At 41.1% G+C, this 24,921-nt stretch overlaps 1 protein-coding gene across 1 annotated transcript in view; it reads left to right on the forward strand.

Annotated features, from left to right (window-relative positions):
* The window catches only part of RNF121 (ring finger protein 121), an 86,598-nt gene that overhangs the window by 55,421 nt on the left and 6,256 nt on the right, over window positions 1–24,921 (forward strand). The window contains exons 4-6 of the mRNA XM_054576206.1: window positions 7,000–7,154; window positions 10,073–10,180; window positions 12,806–12,926. Coding sequence (XP_054432181.1) covers window positions 7,000–7,154; window positions 10,073–10,180; window positions 12,806–12,926 — 384 coding nt within the window. The remainder of the gene's footprint in view (window positions 1–6,999; window positions 7,155–10,072; window positions 10,181–12,805; window positions 12,927–24,921) is intronic.

Here is a 24,921-nt window from a genome sequence, read left to right on the forward strand (position 1 = left end):
GTACTATCGATTTTTCTCAGTCCAAGACCTTAAAGGGCTTACTTGGGTGTGGTTAGAGATTGCTGACTGTGATGGTAAAGGGTTGTAATCCACTTCTATGAGGAAGAAAAAATTTTCTCCTTACAATATAATTAAAATTTTTGTGATGCAAACATCAGCATCCTCCGCCAAAGAGCCTTGCCTACCTCTGTAGGCTCATTTCTCATACCTCCCTCAAATACTAGTTGTACTTTATCATGCATACCCTGTTCCCTCATACCGAAATACTCACCATGATGCCTTTCTCCACCTGCACCTAATAGCCATCAGGACAGAGATCAAAGGTTACATTCTTCAGGAAGTCTTCCATGGTTTCCCCACGTTGAGTGAAGCGCTTCTACTCTACTTTCTTGGCCACCAGGGCCTACTCCTTTATAGCACTTATAATACTACGTTAGAGTTCTTTGTTTCTCCTCAGTAGACCTATGTTCTTGAGGAGGTTTTGTTTTTTTACCTCCAAATCCCACAGTCCTTAGCATGGTGTACAGTAAGTGAACAGTGGTTTTTAAATGACACTTTTGCCTGGAGAGTAGAAAACTTGGGGCAGGGGAATATGTAATTTTAGGTATTGTGAAATAGCCAAACAGGAAGTAAATTTATTGTGTGTGTGTGTCTCAAAAGAACAAGAGTTAGACCCAGTGGCAGATGAGACACAAAAGCAGGATTTTCAGAGGCAATAACTGTGTAGCACATTTATGAGCCATGGAGGGACCTGCCTCACTCATGGGGTAAGGTTGATCATTTACCAAGGGTGTGGAAGCAGGGAATTGTCAACCGAGTTTCTACCCTGTAGGGTGTTTCAGCAATGTGTGGGGTCTTACCAGGCCACAGAAACTACATGGAATATACCTGCTTACTGGGCCTCTGGGTCATCTTCAGCAACCATGCTGACCTGTAGTTTTTTCCAGGCCTAATATCCTGGTGCCTTCAGCTGTTCATTACTGTTCATTACGTAATTTAGTTTCCAGACCCTTGTATTCTTAGCTGCTCCCCGATCATGCTTATTTGTCAGTGTTCTTTGTACAGTGTGGTCCGAAGACCTGATCCCAGAGCCCCAGGGATGCTCTGACAGCGAGAATAGTAGATCTGCTGCCACCTCCATTCTGGGTCTATTCCTAGTTAAGCAGCATGAGGTTGCCTTGGCTTTTGTGGGCAGTGGCCCTCCTTGCTGACACATACAAGCGGGGGCCCCAAGAAACAGAATTTATTTATTAAAAATTGTCAATTTATTCTTACATGTTTAAACTTTAGTCACCTTCAGAGTGGTCTCCATTTGATGTAATACACCTGTTGAGATTTTTTTTCTGCTGCTCAAAACAGTTTTTGAACTCATTGACTTTGATGCCTTTTAAGGCTTCTGGCGTTTTTTGTTTTACCTCTTCAGCATCGACAAAGTGTTTCCTTTTGAAGACTTTATCCATCTGGGGAAGCAAAGTCCGTTGGGGCAAGATCGGGTGAATACAGAGGGTGCAGGTTGGTGGGAGGGGTGGTCATGCTGTTTATGATCAAAAACTGCTGAACACTCAGCATGATGTACGTGGTGCACTTGTAAATCACCCATCGTGAAATGGGCAAAAGCATGGAATCTTCAGAAAAATTTACTGAAGCCAAACATAGCCTCCCACAACAATGCCAGGTGGTACACTGATACAGATGGGTTCCCAGAACACTCACCTACTGGGGGAAGCCTGTACTACAAGGGGCCCACACTCCAGAAGATAATTCTGGGGTTTTTTTGGGTCCCTCCTTGTATTTCTTGACAATTTCTGCTCAGCTGAAACCCCTAGATCTGTTTCATATGAGCTATTAAACCATTCGTTCCCCATCCTATACTTGAGCGGTTGGTTGGGTTTCATTGTATGGTTTTGGTTCTTTGTTTCAGCTTATTAGCTCATAGAATGTCAGAGCTAGAAGAACTCTAGAACAGCAATTTTCAACCTTTTTTGTCTCATGGAACACATAAACTAATTATTAAAATTCTTTGGCACTCCAAAAAATACAATTTTTTGCCATTCTAACAAGAAAAAGGTATAATTTTGATTTGTTCATTGTTGTGTTGGTTGTTGTCAAGGTTTTTGTTTGTTTGTTTGTTTGTTTGTTAAATATAAGGAAAAAGAGGTCTCTGCTCCTGACTAAATAGTCAGGTATTGCATGTTTTAAAAATTCTTGTGGTTGAAATTGCTGCTCTAGAACAAACCTTTATTCATTTTAAATCTTGCTGCTTTTGCTTTCCATGTTTTTTGCCTTGGTTTTCCTCACCCCCCAAGCTTTGTGCTGGCCACAATTTGATAAGCAGATCCTTTGTATTTGCATCCAGAGCATGAAAATATTGACTAGAGCTGTGGAGCAGGTCTCTGGCACCTTCCTCCAGTTGACCTCTGTCCATTTATCAGCATTTTTTCCAAGCCGATTATTCTGTTAGCTGTGAGTTTCACTTTGTTCTGCCTCCTGGACATGTGGTTTTATTTCATCTTCGATATTTATTTTCAGCCAAGCATGGTGAGTGACCCCTGTTCCCATAACATAGGAAGATATAGAAACGGTAAGAATTCTGCATGTCAAAAGTGCCATGCATCAGCAGACTGACAAGGTAGCTGGTGCTATGGAAGCAAGTCATTTGAGAGCTCTTTCTGACTCTTCATGAATTAGAGTTTCTGAGACGAAAGAAATCTAAAACAAAGACAGTACATTTAAACATGGACTAGCTCCTATTGGTAGCATCTAACTTGTAGCATTGCAGAGAAAAATGGGAGATTGCTTTTCTTACCTTCCACATTGGAAAAGCTGGGATTGTCCCTCAGTAAATGTTTGCTGAATTAATTAGTGAGTTGGTTTCAGGATAGTCTTCACTTCACCTTTGTCTTTACAGATTCAAAGAAAGAAGGATAAATGGCTTTTGCTTTTCCTCTTCATCTGGCCACATGCAAATTTCTTTGGAACTAGCCAGAGCTCTGCTTCTTCCAGGCAGTCTTCCCTGACAGCTCCTGATCATACTGCTGCATCTCTTCTCTGCACTCTCATCTCAGTACTCGATGGTTTGCATGGCTGCCCAATTGATATGTTTATGTCTCATCTTCCCATATGCTGAAAAAGAAGTTATGGCCCAGTCTTCCCATCGTTTTGTGCCTTCCACAGTATCAGGCACAAGTACTTAATAAGCAAACTATTGAATCAAACGTGTCTGAGTGAAGTGTTGCCACCAGATGGCACCAGAATCATTGCCATTGTTTTGAGAATTTTGGCCTAACTTTCAGTCATTTACTGTCAAGGTAGCCAATAAAAATGCCTTAATGAAGAAGTTTCTACTTATTTGTTGTGCAAAATGCCAATAAATGCTCCAGTAGAAACAAAAATTAACCAGGCAAAGTTGTAACTTACCATTTTCACATGGTAGACTTCTGTTCACTCAGCCCCTCTGCCCTGCCTCTTGTCAGGCACTGGATTCTCACCCCAGCCGCTGCTTTCTAGACCTTAACTGAACAGAATCTAGCTTTCAGGGCTTCCTAATGAAGAGTGCCTTGATACTGGAAAGTGGCCTCAAATCCTTGGTTTATGTTTTTGGGTCATTTATTTTTTTTCCTGTAAAGGACAAATTAAACATTATAACAAAATTCTATAGTGCCCCCCCCTTTAATGTGTTGATTATTTTGGTTGCCTCATCGCAGTCTTTACTCCCTTATATATGTGACTTTATGCAGCTTTGATCATGTGATGCCATAATAAGAGCTCTCATTTACTGAACTCTTATTATGAATTACTCTTCTTGTTTTTTTATACATATAACTTTTATTGAAATGTAAGAGCAGATATATTGAATACTTACATTATATTTATTACATTACTTATATTGAATGCTTACCTTGTTCAGAACTGTTCAAAGAGCTTTTCATGCATTAACATACTTAACCGGCACAACCTTATGAGACTAGATATGTTAAACCTATTTTACAGTCAGAAAACTGAGGCTTATCAGGGTTGAGTGACTTACCTAAGATGACACAATAAATAGCTATATTGGGATTCATACCTAGATCATCTTAATTCTAAAATTTCTGGTGATTTTACAATGTTCTATCATTTGACTTTAATGATTTCTTTTTGGACTTATTCTAGAAAGAGTCTAAAGGTTAATAGAATCATTAAAGTGAGTTTGATGTATGTTTTTCTCCTGCTGCTAGACTGTTAGCTCCTTGAGGACAGGGACTAGAGGTCATTATTTCTTCATTTCTCTTCCCATTAAATGCAAAGTAAATATTTAATGGATAAATGAATGAAGCATTTTTAATACAGAACAGAAAAAGTTTGTTCACAGGTGCTAGCAGAGCTAAACATCAAGAATTGCAGTGGAGAAATATTGGGTATTTTATTATGCTTGGTGCCACTCAGGAGAATTGGAAGCCAATGCACAAAAGTCTGAACTCCCCAGTGGTATGTAGGCCACAGATCATATGGGGCAAAATCACCAGACACTAGGTTAGGGGTTTGCAGTTGTGCTGAAAGCTGATTGGTTGGAGGTGAAGCAAGGGTAATAAATTATTTGTTCAGATATTTAGGACAGTTCTGAAGTCTTTTTCAGTGTCCCTTTGTTTGGTCTCATGGGAAAGTACCCAGGGAGTCATTCCACCTTATGGCTCAGAAACTGAAACATACATTAGGTTAAGATGTTATCTTGAGGTCCATGGTGTGACTATCAGTCAGGGTCTGGCTACCGTCTTCTGATTCCTTGGAGGTTGCTGCTTATTGAGGAAAAGGCTTGGTCTCTGAGTGGTATACATAAAGAGAGATATGGTTCCTAGAACTAGGACTTAAAACTAAATTTAGTCAAAGTCAGAAGGACACTTGGGTTCGCTCTCCCAGGAAGTTAAGATATAAGGCTCCTTAATAGAACCTTAGCATATTAGAACTTGAAGTTGTTTGAAAAATCAAATCAAGCTCTTTCAAGGAGGAAGGACCTCCTTGGGGTTACCCAATCAGTTGGAGGCAGAACACAACTTAGAATCCAAGTTTTCTGGGCCATCTAGTTTCAAAGAGCCTAATCCTGTCCGTAAATTAATGAATTTCTTCCCTTCCCCTTTCCCCCTTATCCCTTCCCCCTTCCACGCATTGATGTGTTTCTCCCTCTCTTTCTCCCTCCCATCCCTACTCCCCCTCTCTTTCCCTCCTCTTCTGTAAAATAACACTAAGAAAATGAAGTCTTTTTCTCACCACAGAGCAATCTGTAAGAGAATAGTAGCTATAGACAACTAAGCACTAAAAGGTACTCTAAGCTGCACTTTGTAGTGTGGTAGCCACCAGACCCATGTGGATATTGACACTGGAAATATGACTAGTGTTTATGATAAATATAAAATACACATCACATTAGATTTCAGAGCCTTAGTACAAAATAAAACATTTCATAAATAATTTTAATATTGAGTACATGTTAAAATGGTAGTATTGGGTATATTTGGTAACATTACTAAAATTAATATCTGTTTCCTTTCACTTTTTAAAATGTAGCTACTAGAACATTTTAAATTATATGTGTGACTTACATCATATTTTGATTGGGCAGCACTGGTCTAGAAATCCCCAAGAATACTTTTTCAAAAGTTTGCTTCATTAAGTGCTAATTACCCCTTTCCTTTTTCTATTTCTTTCTTTCTTTCTTTCTTTCTTTCCTTTCTTTCTTTCTTCACCTGCTACTCATCTGAGACAAATAGCATCTAGTGAAAGCTGGCAGTTGGAGAGGGAGTTAGGCGGTATTAGGGAGCACAGGAATCGTGATTAGTCCAAACTTCTGACCTAGAATTCCTTTATATATTTGGAACACTTCAGCTAACAAGTCTCAGTAAAGATCTGAAGGAGAGAAAAGTGAAATAGACACTCTTTGAAACAGAAAAGTGCCTCCCTCTTTGGGTTCTAGTCTTGCTTTCCACTTATTTATCTACATTTTTGATGCTTGGGTGGCCAACCTTTTGGCGTCTCTGAGCCACACTGGAAGAAGCGTTGTCTCGGGCCACACATTAGGTACATTGTGACACATATCACCAAAAAAACAAACAAACAAAAAAACAAAACCCCAAAACAAAAAAAACCTCATAATGTTATAAGTAAATTGACAGTTCTTTGTTGGGCCACATTCACAGCCATCTTGGGCTAAGTGCGGCCTGCAGGCCGCAGGTTGGACACCCCTGCATCATATGCCAGACAGTTCTAGCACAAGACACAGGTGAATATGGCCTAGTGACTACTCTCAAGGAGCTTGTGTTCCAGGTAGAGGATTAATTTGAATCCAGTCCTGTATTCTAGATAAGCACTGTAATGATGGTAGAGAATAAAATACTTTGGGAGCACTAGAAAGTCAAGACACTTTCTGCCTGGAAAGGAGACTGAAGGCTTCATTGTCTTGGATGTGATGTTATCAGGCAGAAAGGCAGGTGGGAAAGATGTTTTAGCCTGAGGAGGACAGCCTGAGTAAAAATCATGGGGAGTGGTAAAAGGTGACCCTGGAATAGTAGATTGGGACCATAATTTTGGGTATTTGACTGCCTGTCTAAGGAGTTGGATCTTACTCTATATGCAGGGACCAGTAGAGGGTTTTAAGAAGAGAAATAACATGTTCAAGACTGTATGTTAGAGATGCCACTCCAGTGCTCCTGGGAAGATAGATTGGAGGGGTAGGCAATGAATGCAGGGAAACTTAAGGAAGTCATTGGCAGTCAGCCAGGAAACAGGAAGGACTCAAATGGAAAAAGGAGAGAATGTGTACAATAAACAGTCGGGTGAGGGATGAAAGGAAAGTGTCAAGTGTGGTCCCAGGTTTCTAACTTATATCCCTAGGAGGTGTCTTTGTCCACAGCTGGAAATGTAGGAGGATATCAGGCTGAAATGGAGCACATGAGATGTACTCTGGACTTACGGGTGGAACTGCAGAGGGAGCTGGCTAGAGCTGAAGTGCTTGTGTTTGTGTTTCAGATGGTGACCCTCTTTCAGATGTGGGTTGTTCCCCTCTATTTCACAGTGAAGCTGCACTGGTGGAGGTTCCTAGTGATCTGGATCTTCTTCTCTGCTGTCACAGCCTTTGTCACCTTCCGAGCCACCCGAAAACCACTAGTACAGACAACCCCAAGGTGAGAATTTAGGTAGTGGGAAGAGCTAGGTTTCCTGAAACTAACAGGTTGGAATGCATGGGAGGGGGGTGGGTTTCGACTGAAAAAATCACAATTTTTATCAGCCATGTTTATTTTGCACTGGGCCCCACCAAAACAAGCTGACTGGGAGACCTACTCCCCATTCACAGATAAAAAATCCCAAAATATTTCCCTATAGCTTACCTTATGGTTTATTTCAAGCTTTCTTTACATTAAAAGCAAACAGTCCTGGCTGGTGTGGCTCAGTTGTTTGGAGAGCATTCACATATACCAAAAGGTTGGGGGTTCGATTCCTAGTCAGGGTACATACCTAGGTTGCAGGTTTGATTCCTGGGAGACAACCAGTTGATGTTTCTCTCTCTCTCTCCCCCGCTTACTTTCTCTCTAAAATCAATAAGCATGTATTTTTTAAAACAGACAACATAGTAAGCAAACCCTGGTGATCTTTGTATCATTTAAAATGTTGTTTTCTTCTGTGAACCTTCCTCTGATATCTAAGTTAGACTTCCTGTTATATTCTTTCATAGTGCTCTGCATTTTTTTTTTCAAAGGGTTTATTATATTTATAACTAAATATTATTTTGAGAGTCCATCCACTGAACTGTAACTATGAGATTAGGAACCACATTGATTTTGTCTGTCACTGAACATCCAGGCCCTACCACAGGGCCTGGTACATAGTAGCCTACTCTATGAATTTTTGTTGAATGAATGAATCTCAGCAAATTTGCAATTTTTCAACAAACAGTACTTACTTTGGGGTCACAAAGTACCTCCTGCCAGTATAATTCTTTGCACTTTATCTAAATGCACATCTTATTTGATCTTCCCAACCACCTTATGAGGTCATTTAATATCTGTACCTAACAGGAAAAAAAAAAAGATTTTCTCTCTCATTCATTCATTCATTCATTCATTCAATAAGCACCTGCTATATGTTAGGGCCTGTGTTGAGTGCTGGGTATACAGAGCTGGATAAGAAATGGTCCCTGCCCTCAAGGAGTGCTTGGTTTAATTGAGGCAATGGACAAGAAAGCAGTTGTTTCAGTGCAGTTGGTAAGTACAGGTCCAGGAGATCCTAACAGGAAGTGGCCAGCCTCCAAGTTAAGACTACCTGATCCAAAGTCTTACATGCTGCAAGTTGTTCTTTTTCCTATGCCTCGGATGTTTCACTGTACTGCAAGCCTTTCTTTGGCCATCTGTGTCTCATTGTTCATAGTAAAATTTATCTTCATGGTAAAGTTGGTGATCCAGGAGCCCCTTTCTGTCTATTGTAGTTTGTTAAGAGCCGTTATATAAAAGATAAAGGCTCTGTAGCCAGATGGATGTGGATCGGAAAGCCCAGCCCTACCACTTGTTAATTATAAGACCTGTGTTACTTTACCTTTCTGAGCATTGAATTCTTTATCCCTAAAAGTGTGATAATAATTACTACCTCATATAGGGTGATATAAAGAAAAAGTGTAAAGCATATTAAGAGTCACCAAGTCACAAACAGTATCAACTTCTAGCTAAAATGACTAAAAGTACTCCATAACCCAGGAGGTTTTTTATAATAATGACACTTGATAGTGCTTTACAATTTCAAAGCACTTTCATAAACATCCACATATATTCACAAAGCATTTATTGAGCCATGTATTTACATATACCAGGAAATGGGCTCTGTATAAACCAGTGAGAAAGGTAGCACAGTTTCCCTATTTTACAGATAAATGAAATTGTCTCAGAGGTGATTTTGATTTACCTCAGGTTACCCAATGAATAAACCTCATTTAGTTCAGATTCCAGCTAAAATTCCACATCCATTCCATTGTGTCTCACTTGCATCTGATCAGTGCAAACCCCGGATAATGGAACTGTGTGTGGTCTTTGGAGCAGGGTGGGGGCAGGCATTGTAAGATGTTTGGGGCCTTTCCTTTGCCCAAAAAGCTGTCACTCTAGCTTAGACAAAGCATAGAGTCACAGGCAGGGCCCTTGAGCTTTCTCCCAGCATGGTTGTTAGTAACCTGGTTGTCAGTGACCTAGTTGACCCTCAGGAGCTAGACAGGCCTGTGCTGGTTATTTGAGCCAACTACTAAATTGCTCATATGCTCTTGTCACAGGTAGAATAGTGGCTTCTGATGTTGGAGACCTGTCTCTATAGCATTTAAAAGGCTCTGGTACATTCTGTTACCATCTCTTCTCTGAACCTAGGTGAAGTCAACCAGCCAGATTCCACATGCTTTTCATTGGCCCCTAGGGCAAATGCCTCCTCCTTCAGGGGCATTGCACAGCCCCGCTCTATCCCACCACCACCATCATTCATATACATCCAAATCAAAGGTATTCTTTGAGTGCCCCCCTCCTTATCCTTTTTACTCTGGAAAATTTTTTCAGAAACAAGTCATTAGAAATCATTTCATTATTGGCCTGTGGATAGGAGCAAAGCAGTATTCAGATTAACCACACCCGTGTATGAAATTTTGTAACTAATTCTTACCTCTTTTTTATCTTCCCTTGAATTCTCTTTCTTGTCAGTGATTACTAGCCTTCTTCCTGTTCCCTTCTGAGCATAGCTATAGTTACTAGTTTTCACTTCCTTATCCAACTAAACTGAATTTGAGATGTCTGAGGTTCACTGTGCACTTCATTTGAGGCTGAAATCTCTTAAGGCTCTCTTTTCTTCCCTTGGTCTGAGACCAGGAAGATATAAAATACTGGCTCCCCAGTATATGGAGTTGTTATTGCAATTAAGGAAGGAATGACCAGCTTTGCATAGTAACTAAAGTTTCTCAGTAAGTCCTAAGCAAGGAGCCTTGTGTTCCCATTGATGTGAGAATAAGGGATTCTGGTGGTCTAGAGGTCTCTAGGCTAGAATTTGTGTCTGCTGTATTGATTTTCTCTCCTTTTTCCAGGTTGGTTTATAAGTGGTTCCTGCTGATCTATAAAATCAGCTATGCCACTGGCATCGTTGGCTACATGGCTGTCATGTTTACCCTTTTTGGACTTAACTTATTATTCAAGTGAGTACCCTTTGCCTTTTTTTTTTTTGGCTAGTGTTGGGGGAGAAGAGGCTAATGGGATATACCTTTCTTCCTGGAGCAAGTCCCATTATTAACGGCGGGGGAATATGGTCCCTGGGATAGGAGACTTGAGCCATGGGGGATGGGAGGGCAGGCCCTCCACAATTGTGCTGGCAAAGAAAAAGGAATGTCTGGATAAAACAAAGTTAGAATTTCAAATCATTGGTTATATTTTCCAGTAATAAATATTGTAGTGGAAAAATGTAAGGAAAAAAGTAAGAATAATAATAATTATAGCCAGTCACCCGAGACTCTATGATCCTTATAGAACCATTTTCTTGGTCTGTTTCTTTGTTCCATCATCCACTCTGCCTAAGTGGTCTTACGGTTAAGGAGACTAGGAGTTGGCAAACTTATGTCCTATGGGCCAAATTGGCCTACTTCCTCCTGTTATAAAATAAAAAAAAAAAAATTTACTCTAACACAGTCATACCCAGTTGTTTACATGTTGTCTAAAGCTGGTTTTGCCTTAAAACAGCAGAATTTAATAATTGTGGCAGAGACTATATGGGCCACAAAACCTAAAATATTTACAGTCTGGCCCTCCACAGGAAAAGTTTGCTGACTCTGGACTAGACATTCGAACTCATGGGATACAGTTGGCCACACCTGGCAACAGATCTACCTAGAAGGATACAAGACAGGAAATAGCAGTTCTCATAGTAGTCTCAGGGCTGAGATGTGAGGGAATGAGAACTCAGAGATGGATTTGGAAGTCACCTGGCCCAGAAGTATCCCTTGCCCAAGGAATGCATCCAGTTCAGATGCAGTGTACTTATTACAGGTCATGTTTAACATATAAGCATTGTTGCTTTGTAACACAGCTGACATTCCACGTTTATCAGATTTCTAAGGAAACAATTCTAGATAGTTAACCTGTAGACATTTAAGTCCTCCTCCTTTTTTGGGCACTTAGATTGTTTCTCTATGTAGTGTTATCACAGATAACATTGCTGTGTTTCCTAATGTTACATTACTAGTAGCAGGAGTCTGGCTATTGCTTTATATTGTCATAAGCTTTCCAAAAGATGTATATCAGTGTGCAGGTTTCCACCACCTCCAACTGAGGCAAAAGCCAGGAAATTCTGGGCTTTGGGACTGGTGGGTACAAAGAGTAGGGCAGAAGAGAGTGGAAATGTGGTTTCCTGGCTGAGGTAAGGAGGGCCATGGAACATGAGAAGTCCTAAGTGTGAGACAGTGTACTGGAGCTAAAGAGATTTAGGATTCCAGTTTAAATTCATGACCACTGGCCTCTTCCTCAACCTAGTACATTGTACTCCTGAGTTTCTTTGAAACTGAAGGGAGTAAATCCTACTTAATGTAGTGAGAGGACAACCATGGAATTCTTTCTTCTAGGGGTAGAACAAGCTGGGAAAATATACAGACTCCACAAAGGTTTACAGGAACTTATCAGTGTAGAGTCTAACACATGTCATCAAAGAAAAAAACCAAGCTATTTCCAGATATGTTCTTAACCTGTGTAGTTTTAAAAAATAAACATAAAAATCAAGATACTGCAATATGCTACTGATCAAATTAATTGGTATAAGGTCCTGATGTCTCGTTATTAGGTTATATATTACAAGATTGATAAGCAAATTCTGTTTTCTAAGATAAATATCATTTACAGCTTTAAATGAACACATGCAGTTCCTGGTCCAAATATCTTGACAAAGGTACTTCTCTATAATAAATATTTATAGACTGAATCTTGCAAATTATTGGTTGTTGGACTTATTGAAACAAACCTCCTGCTATTAACAGGCAAGAACCTTGTCCTAATACCTGAAACCTATATATTTTTATATCCCAGTAAATTTGAAAAACAGAACTTTTTCCTTCTTAGTAAATAGGCATGGACCAAAATTTAACTTGATGACATTATACAGAATATGTATAGATGCAATTTAAAATGTTACAGTAACTGGTATGTATCTGACTGACCTTTTTCTCTAAAAGCTGTGGTTGGCAAACCTTTTCTGTAAAGGTTTATGTAAAAATAAATATTTTAGGCTTTGTGGGATAAAAGGCATAATCTAGGATATGATATAGGTACTCATATAACAAGAGAGAAAACACCTTTCTTGTCCCACCATGTTTGCCTGTTTGTCTCAGATGGTGGACATTGTGCTCACTTGCCATCAGATGACACATTTTCAGAAGCATGGGCCTGACAAGGGGTATGACCACTGGTATCATTTTCTTTCTCTGCTCCAGTGACACCAGTGGAGTCCTATGACTGTTGTCAACAGTGGAGTCCCCAGTATGTAGGTGCTAACCAGAACAGGCCCTAAGCAGCTGCAATGCATGGTTGCTAGCTGGAGGAGGCAGGTACTGAGAACACAGTGAGCAAGTGGGGCAGGAGGCGATATTCTGCCTTGGTCTTTGCAGCTCACAACACTAGCCTGTTCAAGTGGTGCCCACAGTCAATGTAAAAAACAGGCAGCAGGCCAGATTTGGTTTTAGTTTGCCAACATTTGCTCTAGCCCTTGTACCGTACAACTTCACGCACTGCCATCTGTGTCCCAGGGCAGGCCTTAACAGGCCATGTTACTTCCTTTACAGGATCAAACCAGAAGATGCCATGGACTTCGGCATTTCTCTCCTCTTCTATGGCCTCTACTATGGTGTCCTTGAGCGGGACTTTGCAGAAATGTGTGCAGACTACATGGCATCTACCATAGGGGTGAGTGTACCTGGGCTCTTAATACGGCCTCCGGCCACCTCCGAAGAGTTCGAGATAGCATCACTTGTTTGATGGAAAAGATAAGCCATATAAAATCCTTCAAGATGTGGGTGGTATGTATGGAGATTTCTTCCTTAAATGTTGGAGAGTCAGATCTCATATGTACCCTGGAATTTTTAACTTTAAGGCCTTTATAGGAAAGAATCACTTTCCCCTGCAGGAAGTTAGCATTCATTCAACAAGTATTTATTTAATGCCTATGTGCATCAACATTGTATGTGCTGGAATCACAAAGGCGTACAGAAATAAATGTGGTCCTTACCTAAATGCAGCTTACTACTCTGTAGTGACAGAGATGGCTATTAAGGGAATAAAAACAAAAGTAAACATAAAATTATAACAACAGTAAATATTAGGAAAGAAAGGTTCATGATGCAAAGAACAAATATAGTAGAAGCCTTTGACTAAGTCTCAGGCCTCAAAAATAGCTTTCCTGAAGAAGTGACTACTGAACTGACTTGAACAATGAGTAGGAGTTTATTAGGTAAAGTTGAAAGTGAAGTGAAAATAGCGTGTGTAAAAGTCCTGTAGTGGTGGCAGCAAGGTGTGGACTGAGAGGTCCCACATTTGCATGTGGATAAGCCAGAAGGAACATGCTGGGAGTGAGACAGACCACACAAACCAGGGTTCCAGTTCAGGGAAATAAAGCATGAAAACCCCTGGCTGTAAAAACCTGTGGGGGTTGTGGCAGCAGGAAATACTCACAGGAGAGTCTGTCGGAGAGACTCATAGGGTCCTTGAACGTACACAAACCCACCCACTCAGGAATAAGCACCAAAAGGGATTTGTTTGTGGGTAGCAAGGAAAGTGACTGAAAGCCAGCTGAGAGGAGCAAGCGGCATTATTTCCTCTCTGACCCCTCCCCCACATACAGCACGACAGCACAGCAAAGGGGGCTGCCCCAACCTGGCGAATACTTAAGGCTCTGTCCCTTACAATGCAAAAGGTGCACTGAGACAAAGAAACATGGCCCAAATGAAAGAACAGATAAAAGCTACAAAAATAGAACTAGCCATGTGGAGATAACCAGCCTATCAGATTCCATGTTCAGAATGCTGGTAATCAGGATGCTCACTGACTTGGTTGAGTATGGTGGCAAGATGGAGGAAAAAGTGAAGGCTATGCAAAGTGAAATAAAGGAAAATATATAGGGAACTGACAGTGAAGGGAAGGAAACCAGGACTCAAATCAATTTGGAACAGAAGGAAGAAATAAACATTCAGCTGCCAACAGAATGAAGAAACAAGAATTCAAAAAAATGAGGGGAGGATTAGGTACCTCTGGGACAACATTAAATGTTCTAACATCCGAATCATAGAGGTGCCAGAAGCAGAAGAGGAAGAGCAAGAAATTGAAAACTTACTTGAAAAAAAATAATGGAGACCTTTCCCAGTCTGGTGAAAGAAATAGACTTCTAGGAGATCCAGAAAGCTTAGAGAGTCCCAAGAAATTGGACCCAACAAGGAACACAGCAAGACACATCATAATTAAATTACCCAAGATTAAAGATGAGGAGAGAATCTTCAAAGCAGCAAGAGAAAAGGAGAGTTACCTACAAAGGAGTTCCCATAAGAATATCAGCTGATTTCTTAAAAGAAACCTTGCAGGCAAGAAAGGGCTGGAAAGAAGTATTCAAAGTCGCGAAGTCAAGGATCTACATCCAAGATTACTCTATCCAGCAAAACTATCATTTAGAATGGAAGGGCAGATAAAGTGCTTCCCAGATAAGGTCAAGTTAAAGGAGTTCATCATCACCAAGCCCTTATTATATGAAATGTTAAAGGAACTTAACCAGGGACAAACAACTGAACAGTAGCAAGAGAGGATCCTTATAACCTTGGACAGACAGAAGAATCAGCTTTAGCACAACCTAATGCCACTTACCCTGGTCTCCGACAAAGGCGGGGGCAGAGTGGTCTAGAGATGCCTGAGGAGAGACTGGGGAAGGAGGCTTTGGGGAGAGAAAGGAGAGAGTAGCTGGTGGGATCCCAGTGCTGACTCATCCCCCATACGGCAGCAGCCATCAAGTTCAGGCAGGCAGACCATTCCCCTGAGTGGCAATAGCATTAGAGGACCCAGTAACCCCACCCCCAGGAGGGACTCTGCCCCTACCCTGTGGTATCTCTAAGCCAGCCTCCTGAGTGCAGAGTGACTAGATTAACAGCTGAAGGAGACAGCCACAAGCAGTAGATTCCTGGAAGTCTCAAACAGACTGCCTAAGGTTAGACAGGGTCAACATGTGACATCATCAGAGGCAGCTCGAGAAAGAAAAAACAGCAGTCTCTTACCATACAAGTTCACACCACAAAGTCAGGAAATCAAGACAGATCAACTTAAGAAGCAGAAGCAAAAGAGAGGAGCCTCACAAATAATGGGAAGCCAAAGAAACACCCCTCTGTCAAAGGGAAAGGAGGAACTCCAGAAAAAGAACTAAATGAAATAGAGGCAAGTAAACTATCAGATACAGAGTTCAAAACAATAGTTCTAAAGAAGGTCAATGAGACAACTGTAAAAAATTGAGACGACAGTAAAAAAAATTGAGACAACTGTAATAGAATAAACATGATTTAAAAATAAAACATTAAAAAATCAAAAAAAGAATAAAGGGACTTACCTAAGAAAAAGAAGATCAAAACTATGAACAGTAAAATGACAACAAAGTTACAACTATCAACAACTGAATCTAAAAAACAAAAACTAAGCAAACAACTAGAACAGGAACAGAATCACAGAAATGGGGATCATATGGAGGGTTATCAGCAGGGAGGGGGAGATAAGGGGGGAAGATACAGGGAATAAGCACAATTGGTAGGCACAAAATAGTCAGAGGGAGGTTAAGAATAGGAAATGGAGAAGCCAAAGAACTTACATGTATGACCCCTGAACATGAACTTGGGTGGGGAATGCGGATGGGAGAGGGGTTACAGGTTGGAGGGGGATAAATGGGAGGAAAGAATGGAACAACTGTAATAGCATAATCAACAAAATATACTTAAAAAAAAAGAGTCCTGTAGTGGGAGAAAGGGTGGGCATTTTGAGAAACTAAGGCTAATATAGTTGTAGGGCTGAGAGTGTAGTGAAATACCTGGAGACAGAGGCTAGACTACAAAAAGCCCCATAGAATGAATGAAAGATTGTGGTTTTTATACTAAAAAGACCAGGAAATAACTATCAGATTTGCATTTTGAAAAGATCATACTGGCTGCTGGGTAGAGAACAGATTAGAAAAGGGTCCACATATTACAGTGGATCACTTACGATTATTTAAGAGACAATTTTACTAGTCTGGGAAAAGTGAAGAAGTTCGGATTAGGCTAGAGATGGTGGAAAGGGAGAGAAGAGCACTATTTGAGAAGTATTTTGGAGGTAAATTTGACAGGAGTTGGATTTAGATTGGTTCTGGAGCCTGAAGGAAAAAAATATGAAGGAAAGGTGGGTATCAAAGTTGAGATTTCTAACTCAAACTGCTCTTTGAATGGGATATTTTTTTAGTGAGATAGGAAATGCTGTCAGAGGACAAGGTGGAGACTGTAGAGAAATTCTTGAAGTTTAAAATGTTGGTAAAATAATAGCTAATCTCAGAAATCCAAGTCAGTATCCTTATTTCTTTTTTCATAATGGAAATATGTCTTTGTTTTGCTGTGTACATTCTCTTCATTATGTAAATAACACAGAAGTGTTCCCCATCTCGATTACATCCCATTAGACCCTACGCCAAGGAAGAATATTTCAAAGTTTAATGGACGTTTCTCCATTTCTCTGCTGAAGTATATGTGACTCTGTCTGATGAAAGTGGACTGAAAGGCATTCAGAAGTTCCTGCCACATCGTGGTTTGACAGCTTGAAGTAAAACCTTAGGGGAATGTCAGGGAAATAGGTTCTCTTGAGTATCCAGATACCAGTCTGCTTTTAAGCAGCAAATATCAGTGAAGACCAAGTGCCAAGAACAGGAAAGGATTGGCACGTGACATGCCTCAGGAACTCTTCAGTGGTTTGAGGAAGTTTTGCAGATGGGAAAGTATATGCTGTGTGAACTAGTAGGTTCATGTTACTGCGATCTCATTTGTGCCACAGGCCAGCAGGCTTAGGGCAATTTAGGTTTAAATAATACTTAGCCATCACTTTGGATACCTTTAATCAAGTATAGTTTTCAGTCTAGGACTTTGTTTCTCACTATTGTGGATCAAATTGAAAACAAAGTATAGTGGGTCACTTTATAGACAGCTTATAGGTTTGTTTGTTTTGTTTTTTTTGAACCACTGTCTTACGTTTTAGCTTCGTTTTGCGCTGTCTTATATATTTGTGTAGGCTTCAGATCTTCTTTAACCAGTTCACTTCCCAGAAGAGATTTCTAGACCCTAGATAATTGAATTATTAACTCCACTTTCAACAGCACCTTTTCTCTATGACTGCTTCTATGGCATAGCAGCTTTTCAAAATGACTCTTGCCAGTATCCTTTCCTTTACCCTCTAGTGATTTCCTTTTCTTCTCATTCTGTTTTTACAGGACCAGTTCTCTGATTTTCCCAGGTTGTTGCCAACTTTATCTCAAGGTTATTATCAGCTGCCAATTTAAGCATAGCCTTAATTTCCTCAGGTGGGTCACTAATAACTAATCCAGGGAATCCCTCTTCTGTCCAAATGAGACTGAGCTCAGAATTGATCCACAGGTTAGCTTCTCCTCGAGTATTTGAGCTGAGCCTCTTTCCATGTTCTTGGGAAGAATTATTGTGTGCCCCAATGATTACAAGTGATAATCCCTAATAAGACAATTCCCTAATTATGATAAGTGCCAGCTTTACCAAAAGACCTCGTGGGAGCATTTCTTGTTAGGGTGGAGAGTGCCTCAAAAAGCAGCTCTTGACTCCCTATATTCTCCTTCCCTTTATGGAATCTTACTACCCCCACCACTCCACATTCATTGTTTAATATCCTGGTCCAAGAATAAACCCACATACTTTCTTGTACTTCTTAGCACTAGAACAGAAGGGTCAGTCAGTCCATCACATTCACATTGGACTTTATTAAAAGGTTGAGGATGATATCAGGAAAATAAATCATAGGCATTTGACTGAGGTTGATTTGACTTATAGGCTGCCTGCTTTGCAGGGCTTCCAGACCCTGCCTTATCCATCTCGCAGCCTACCTCTGTGTAGCTAGTGCCATTTTGGCACCCATCACATCTAGACATCTGTTTTCCAAATGTCTAGGTCTAGAGCCTGTGTTCCTGACAAAAATCTGTCACCCCTCCTCTTCCACAGGCCAGCCTTCTGAATCCTGGTATCTTATATGTAATTGACATTGAGAATGGCTGTCACTTTCAGGGGAGCCACTCTCTCCAACTCCTGTCCAACAGAACGTGACCTTGGCTGACCCTAACTGTAGATAATTTGCTGTTTCCCCAGGTTCCTATCTCTTAGTAGGGAGTGGGTCATAGGAAGGCTGCAATGGCTTGTGATACTACTAAATGAGTCACCAGGAGTGCATTCATTGTTTCCCATAGCAAATACAAGGGGGGACTTTTGTATTTTTGGGGGACCCCAAAAAACAGAATTGTTAAGAAAAATTATGTATACTTATATGCTAAAACTTCAGTCACCTTTAAAGCACTCTCCATTTGATGCAATACATCTATCAAGATGTTTTTTCTACCACTCAGAACAGTTTTTGAACTCGTTGATTTGGATGCCTTCTGGTGCTTCTACCATTTTTCGTTTCACCTCTTCCACATTGGCAAAACATTTCCCTTTGAGGACTTTTTTTTTCATCCAGGAAAACATAAAAAAGTCACTCAACATAAGATTGGGTGAATAGTGGGGGCAGGAGGGCACACCCATGCTGTAGCATGTGTCAGAATTTTCTTTTTAAGTATGAATAATATTCCAGTGTATGTATATACCAAGTTTCAGTCCTAGTCATTGTTCGTAGTCTTTTGTACGTTCTGTGGTCACAACTCCTATGACCAGAGAGTCATAATTGGTACTGGAGCTGTTCTGCTTACTAGGTCGGGAAGTAGGCCTTAGTCATCACTTGGTTCCCCTTTGAGCGTGGTTTGACCTATAAAGATCTGTGATTTACTAATGTCATGTTCTTAGAATTGAAATCAGGAGGTTTTATAAGTATATTAACAAGCATTCCCAATTCCTTTTTACTGTTCATTACTTTATTTAGTGTAGAGCAGCTGTTTGGTTTCTCTCATGTAATACGAACTAAAGTAACTCTCTTATGATGAGCCTAGGGAACCCTGGATATTTGAGTTTTTTTCCAGCTGGTCACTGTGGTGTCATAAGCTTGTGACAGCCAGTCAGTATAGTTTCCACTCACACCCAGAAGTCACGTTGGGTCAGGTGAGGGGTGGAGGATTGTGAAATAAGCCTATTTCTGGGGCTTCTTCCAGGCAGAGCAGTAACACACTGTTCATGCTGCACTTGGGTCTACCTCACACGTTCTTCTTCTGAGCAAGTTCTGTACCCCAGAGTTACCTCCTAGGTTGTCAGTGGCCCCAGATAACATCAGGACAGGACCAGCTGCCCATGCATGTGGCTTCAAGTAGTGGAAAGAGCTAGGGGATTAGAGTCAGACACACCTGGTTTCAAATTCCCATCCACTTTTAATTAGCTGTGTACTCTTCAGCAAGTAACTTTACCTCTCTGATCTTATTTTCTTAGCTGTAATATTACCAGGCTCATAGAATTGTTGTAAGGAACAAATAGGTTAATCTAAAGCATTTTTCAGCGTTTGCAACATTGACCAGTCCTGCTTTTCTTTTTGTTGCTAATATTTTCTGTCTCCTCTGCTAACTTTTTATTTTCTTAAATATTATTGTTCCTCTGAGCTCAAACCAAAGCTGTTCTTCTCTACTCTTCAGTAGGCTATTTCCCTCTTCTTTTTCCATGACTTCCAGATTTCTAATCCAAACCTCTTTTCTGACCTTTATATTGAGCTGTCTATTTGGCATCACTCGTCTGTCCACTTCTCTCAGTTTTTAGTGCCATCAAATTAGCCCAAGCAGTCCCCTTAGTACAGGCCTCCATCATCTATTGCTTTTAAGGAATTGTAATTCTGTCTTAGCTGGTCTCTCTGAATCCTCTTTGGCCTTATACTCAATTAATTTTTCACACAGAAGACAGAATGATCTTCTTTAAAATTTTTGAGTCTGACTATGTTATTACTTAAATAAAGTCCTTAGATGATTTCCATTTCAAGTACAGAATTTTTCATGTGGCCAATAAGGTCTTAGTGCTTTCCTGTCTCACAACTCTAGCCACATTAGCTTCCTTTCAGTTTCTCAAGTGCACCAAGCCTGGGTGCCCCTTTTCACTTCTGCCTGTCTTCATCTTGTTAACTGCCTCCCATTCTTTACCTCTCAACCTAAAGTGCTACTCAAATAAAGCTTCGCAGATGACCTAGGCTTAGTTAGGAACCCTTTCATTGCAATGTTTTTTTCATAGTCTTTAATAATTCTTATTAGCCGTTTTAATAATTAGTGTGTGTGTATTCATGGAGATATATATATCTATAGATATATATGAAATGCCAGTCTTCCCTAGCTGTAGGTTTCATGAATACAAAGGCCAAGTCTGTGTTTTTCTGCATTATATCCAAAGGACCTTGTCCAGTGGCTGGTACATATTTAGTAGGTACCCAATATATTTTGATAAAAGGAAGGAAGAGTTTGGGTGGATTGCTCAAGGTCATAAAGGTAGTGACAGAGGACTGAAATTAGGTCTGTCTGATCCTGATAAAGCACATGGCTGGCCCCTTGAGCCCTTTTCACTGAGAGATCAGGCTCTTGAAGCTAAACTGAAATCTGCATCCTGTACTTCACCCAACTCAACTGCAGCATCTCTTGTCTGGTTTCTGAGCCATGGGATTGCTGGGACTTTCCGGACTGGACAGGATTACTTGATGACTTTGTAGAAACACTGTGGGATTTGATCCTGCTTGCCTGCTGCCACATTAACCTCATGAGGAGATCTCCAGAAACTAGGGGCCTAACGGACACGTTCCTGGGTTTCCCTCCTCCTGTAGTTCCCTTTGAGCCTGCATCCTTTGCCCCAGTGTCCTGGAGGGTAGAACTCAGTGATGATTTGTGGTAAAGCTCTTCCTTAGAGCTCTAACACATCTACATTGGAGTGTTCCTGCTTCTTTTGTTGTTAGCCAGCACTGTAGGCCAGAGGGAGTGGCCCTGCTCCTGTGCTAGACAGTTGTACAGGGACTCAGTGCCAGAGCTGGACCCAGACCGTTTGGTCTTTCTTTGTTCAACTGATGTGCCTAGAAATTCTAAGCCAGAGCAACATTTCAGAGCCATAAGGCTATTGAGCTGATAGGTGCTTCTCAGAGGTTCCCCTGCAACTGTCACCATCAATACTCACATTCTAATATTCCACCTTTTGATAATTGTATAGTTAGTGGGCCCCCATGGGTCTTGGCGTTGCCCTCTGACTCATTTATCCTTTCCACTGTCTTCTGTACTCTTGATTAATCGGACCCTTTTGAATAACTGCTCTTCAGGGAGCTAAGTCGCTGATCTTTCTGCAGTTTCAGCAAATATTGATGGAATTCCTTGAGAAGAACTTGGGTAGGAGCCCAAGTGTCTGGGGTCTAGTCTCACTTTGTTTTTAATATTCTGTGATAGTAAGAGAGATCACCTTGAGACAACTTCACACGGTTTTGCAAGAGGGTGAGGTGGCGGTGAAGGCAGGAAGCTCTGTATCTGTGGTTTGTTGGAGCAGTGTGGCAGCTCTGCCTTCTGCCTTTGGGGACTCTTGGGACCAGGTAGCAGTTCTGATGACTGAAAGAAGCCATTCCTCAGAAGGGCAGCTTGGAGTGAGGGAAGCCCCCAGCTTCAGCAGAGGTTCTAGCAGGCACAGCTGTGTCTGCTCTGGTGTTCCTGCTGTCATCCTTCCTTGCCTCGTGTCCCAGCAACATGTGCTTCCCCTTCCTTCACTGCCGTTTGTTACCCAGCACAGGGTTTTGGCTTTTTCAGAGGATGGTGTCTCAGAATCAAAAGAAAAAACAGAACAAACTCAATTAAGAAAACACATGAAGGCTAAGTACCATTAATCTACAGATAAAATTGTAATAATAAATGTGGAAATCTTTTTAAAACTCCATTATACACTTTTGTAAGATATAAAGCTCTGGAGATTAGTTGTACAACAGTGTGAATCTACTTAAAATGACTGTACATTCAAAAATAGTTAAAATGGAGAGAGATGGCACTTGCATTTTGGGGAATGACTCAGCACATCAATCCTGGCAGCTGTTACCTCAGTTCTTTCCCCTGAGCCACCAACCCTAGACTCTCCTCAAGCATCTCTAGTCCGCTCTACCCTCCCTTTGCCGGCACCCAGGGAATACCAGTCAAGATGGTGGCATAGGCAGACATTACTCACCTCTTCGCCCAAACACCTCAAAATTACAACTAAAATATAAAATAGCCGTCACTCATAACCGTGAGAAATTGAGTTGAATGGAAGTCTGGCAACTATGAAATTAATGAATCCACATCCATCCAGATTGGTAGGAGGGGGGCAGATGCAGAACAGGCTGGTCCCACACCCATGTGAGGTAGATAAAAATTCAGGAGGGGTATCTTGGGGGAGAGAAGTCCCAGCTCCACACATACCAGGCTCCCCAGCCCAGGCTTCCAGTGCCAGGAAGATAAGTCCCCACAATTTCTGACTGCACAAACCAGCAGGAATTGAGTTAGTGGAAGAAATTGCTGGAGCCCTAAGCAGTTCCTGTTAAAGAACCCACACACAGATTTACCTACTCAGACTCACTTCCTCTGAACTCCAGCACCAGGATAGCAGCTTGAAAGACATCAGTGGCATACTGGGAGAAACTGGGGTGTCTGGTATCTATGCAAGAAGAAGCCATTGTCCCTTTTCTGAGCCCTTTCCTGCTAGAACCACTGAGCCAGCAAGCTGGCTAACACTGTTTGCTCCACCCTGGAGATCCCCAAAGACTTGGTCCTGCCTAACTTGTTGGCCCACCCAAGCTGCTTTTCCATATGAATAGCTGGTCTTGGCTCATCCTGCACAACTTCCTAAATCCTCTCAAGCAACAGCTGGCCTCAGTGAGCCCCAGGCCCAGCATAAGTAGTAGCCATCTCAGATTGCTGTATGATTCAGGCAGGGTGGCCCCAGGCAAAACACAGGTTGGGGCTTACTTGGCACGCACTATCTGGAAAACCCCAGGGCCAGCACACCCAGTGGACAGCTTCAGACCACATCGGAGCACCACCACCCTGCCCCTGAACAGCTGCTTCTTCATGGAGGGCGGAGATTGGTGGTAAGTGGTAAAAGCTAATCCTTGCAGCTGACTGGCCTGGTTAAATCCTTCCCATTGATCTGCCAGCATGCAACCAAGTCTCAATATAAGAGGAGGTTGTACTCAGCCCTCGTCAAGGGTGCACCTCAAGTACTCAACTTGGGTATAGGGGAAGCTGTGCCACTGGACCCTACAGAGCACGTACTACATTAGGGCACACTACTAAGACACAGAGTGAAAGCATCTCCACCTAATACATAGAAGCAAACACAAGAAGACTGCCAAAGCAGAGAGACAAAGAAGCATGGCCCAAATGAAGGAACAGATCAAACTCAAGAAAAAGAGCTAAATGAAATGGAGGTAAGCAATCTATCAGATGCAGAGTTCAAAACACTGGTTATAAGGATGCTCAAGGAACTTAGTGAGGACCCCAAAAGCATAGAAATGATCCAGTCACGTCAGAGGATACACTAATCGAAATAAAGAACAATTTATAGGGAAACAGCAGTAGAGTTGATGAAACCAAGCATCAAATCAATGATTTGGAGCATAAGGAAGTTAAAAAAAAAAAAAAAAGATAGTATAACCAGCCTCTGTGACAACTTCAAGAGGTCTAACATTTGCATCCTAGAGGTGCCAGAGGGAGAAGAGGAAGAGCAAGAAGTTGAAAATCTATTTGAAAAAATAACGAAAGAAACCTTTTCTAATTTAGTCAAGGAAATACACACACAAGTCCAGGAAGCACAGAGTCCCAAACAAGATGGGTGCAAACAGCCCCTCTCCAAGATACATCATAATGAAAATGCCAAAGATTAAAGATAAAGAGAGAATCTTTTTTTCTTTTTAATTATTTTTTAATTTTTTATTGTTCAAATACAGTTGTCTCCATTTTTGTACCACCACTTTCCCCTGCTAAAGAGAAAATCTTAAAAGCAACAAGAGTAAAACAGTTAATTACCAACAGGGGAGTTCCCATAGGACTGTCAGCTGATGTTTTCAAAAGAAACTTTGCAGGCTAGAAGGGATTGGCAAGAAATATTCAAAGTCATGAAAAGCAGGGACCTACAGCCAAGATTGCTCTACCCAGCAAAGCTATCACTTAGAATAGAAGGGCAGGTAAAAGAGCTTCCCAGACAAGAAAAAACTAAAGGAGTTCATCATCACCAAGCCCTTATGTGAAATGTTAAAGGGACTTATTTAAGAAAAGGAAGGTCAAAACTATGAACAATAACATGGCAATGAATGCCAATCTATCAGCAATTGACTCTAAAAAAACAAACTAAGCAAACAAGAAGAACAGAGACAGAATCATGGACACAAAGAGCATTTTGATGGTTGCCAGATGGGAGGTGGGGTGTGGGGGAATGGGTGAAGAGGGGATTAAGAAGTACAAATAGGTAGTTACAGAATATCCATGGGGATGTAAAGTACAGTGTAAGAAATGGAGTAGCCAAAAAGAACTTATATGCATGACCCACGGACATGAACAGTGGTCAGAGGATTGCCTGAGGGAGTGGAGGGGGTTGGTGGAGGGGGGCAAAGGGAAAAATGAGGTGGTAATAGCATAATCAATAACATAGAATTTAAAAAATAGTTAAAATTGTAAATTTTATATTTTATCACAATTTTTTAAATGACAGGAAAAAAATATAGGTCT

The sequence above is a fragment of the Pteronotus mesoamericanus genome, unplaced genomic scaffold (assembly GCF_021234165.1).
Source record: "Pteronotus mesoamericanus isolate MK-2021 breed Mesoamerican mustached bat unplaced genomic scaffold, CSHL_Meso_final contig_33, whole genome shotgun sequence".
NCBI lineage: Eukaryota > Metazoa > Chordata > Mammalia > Chiroptera > Mormoopidae > Pteronotus > Pteronotus mesoamericanus.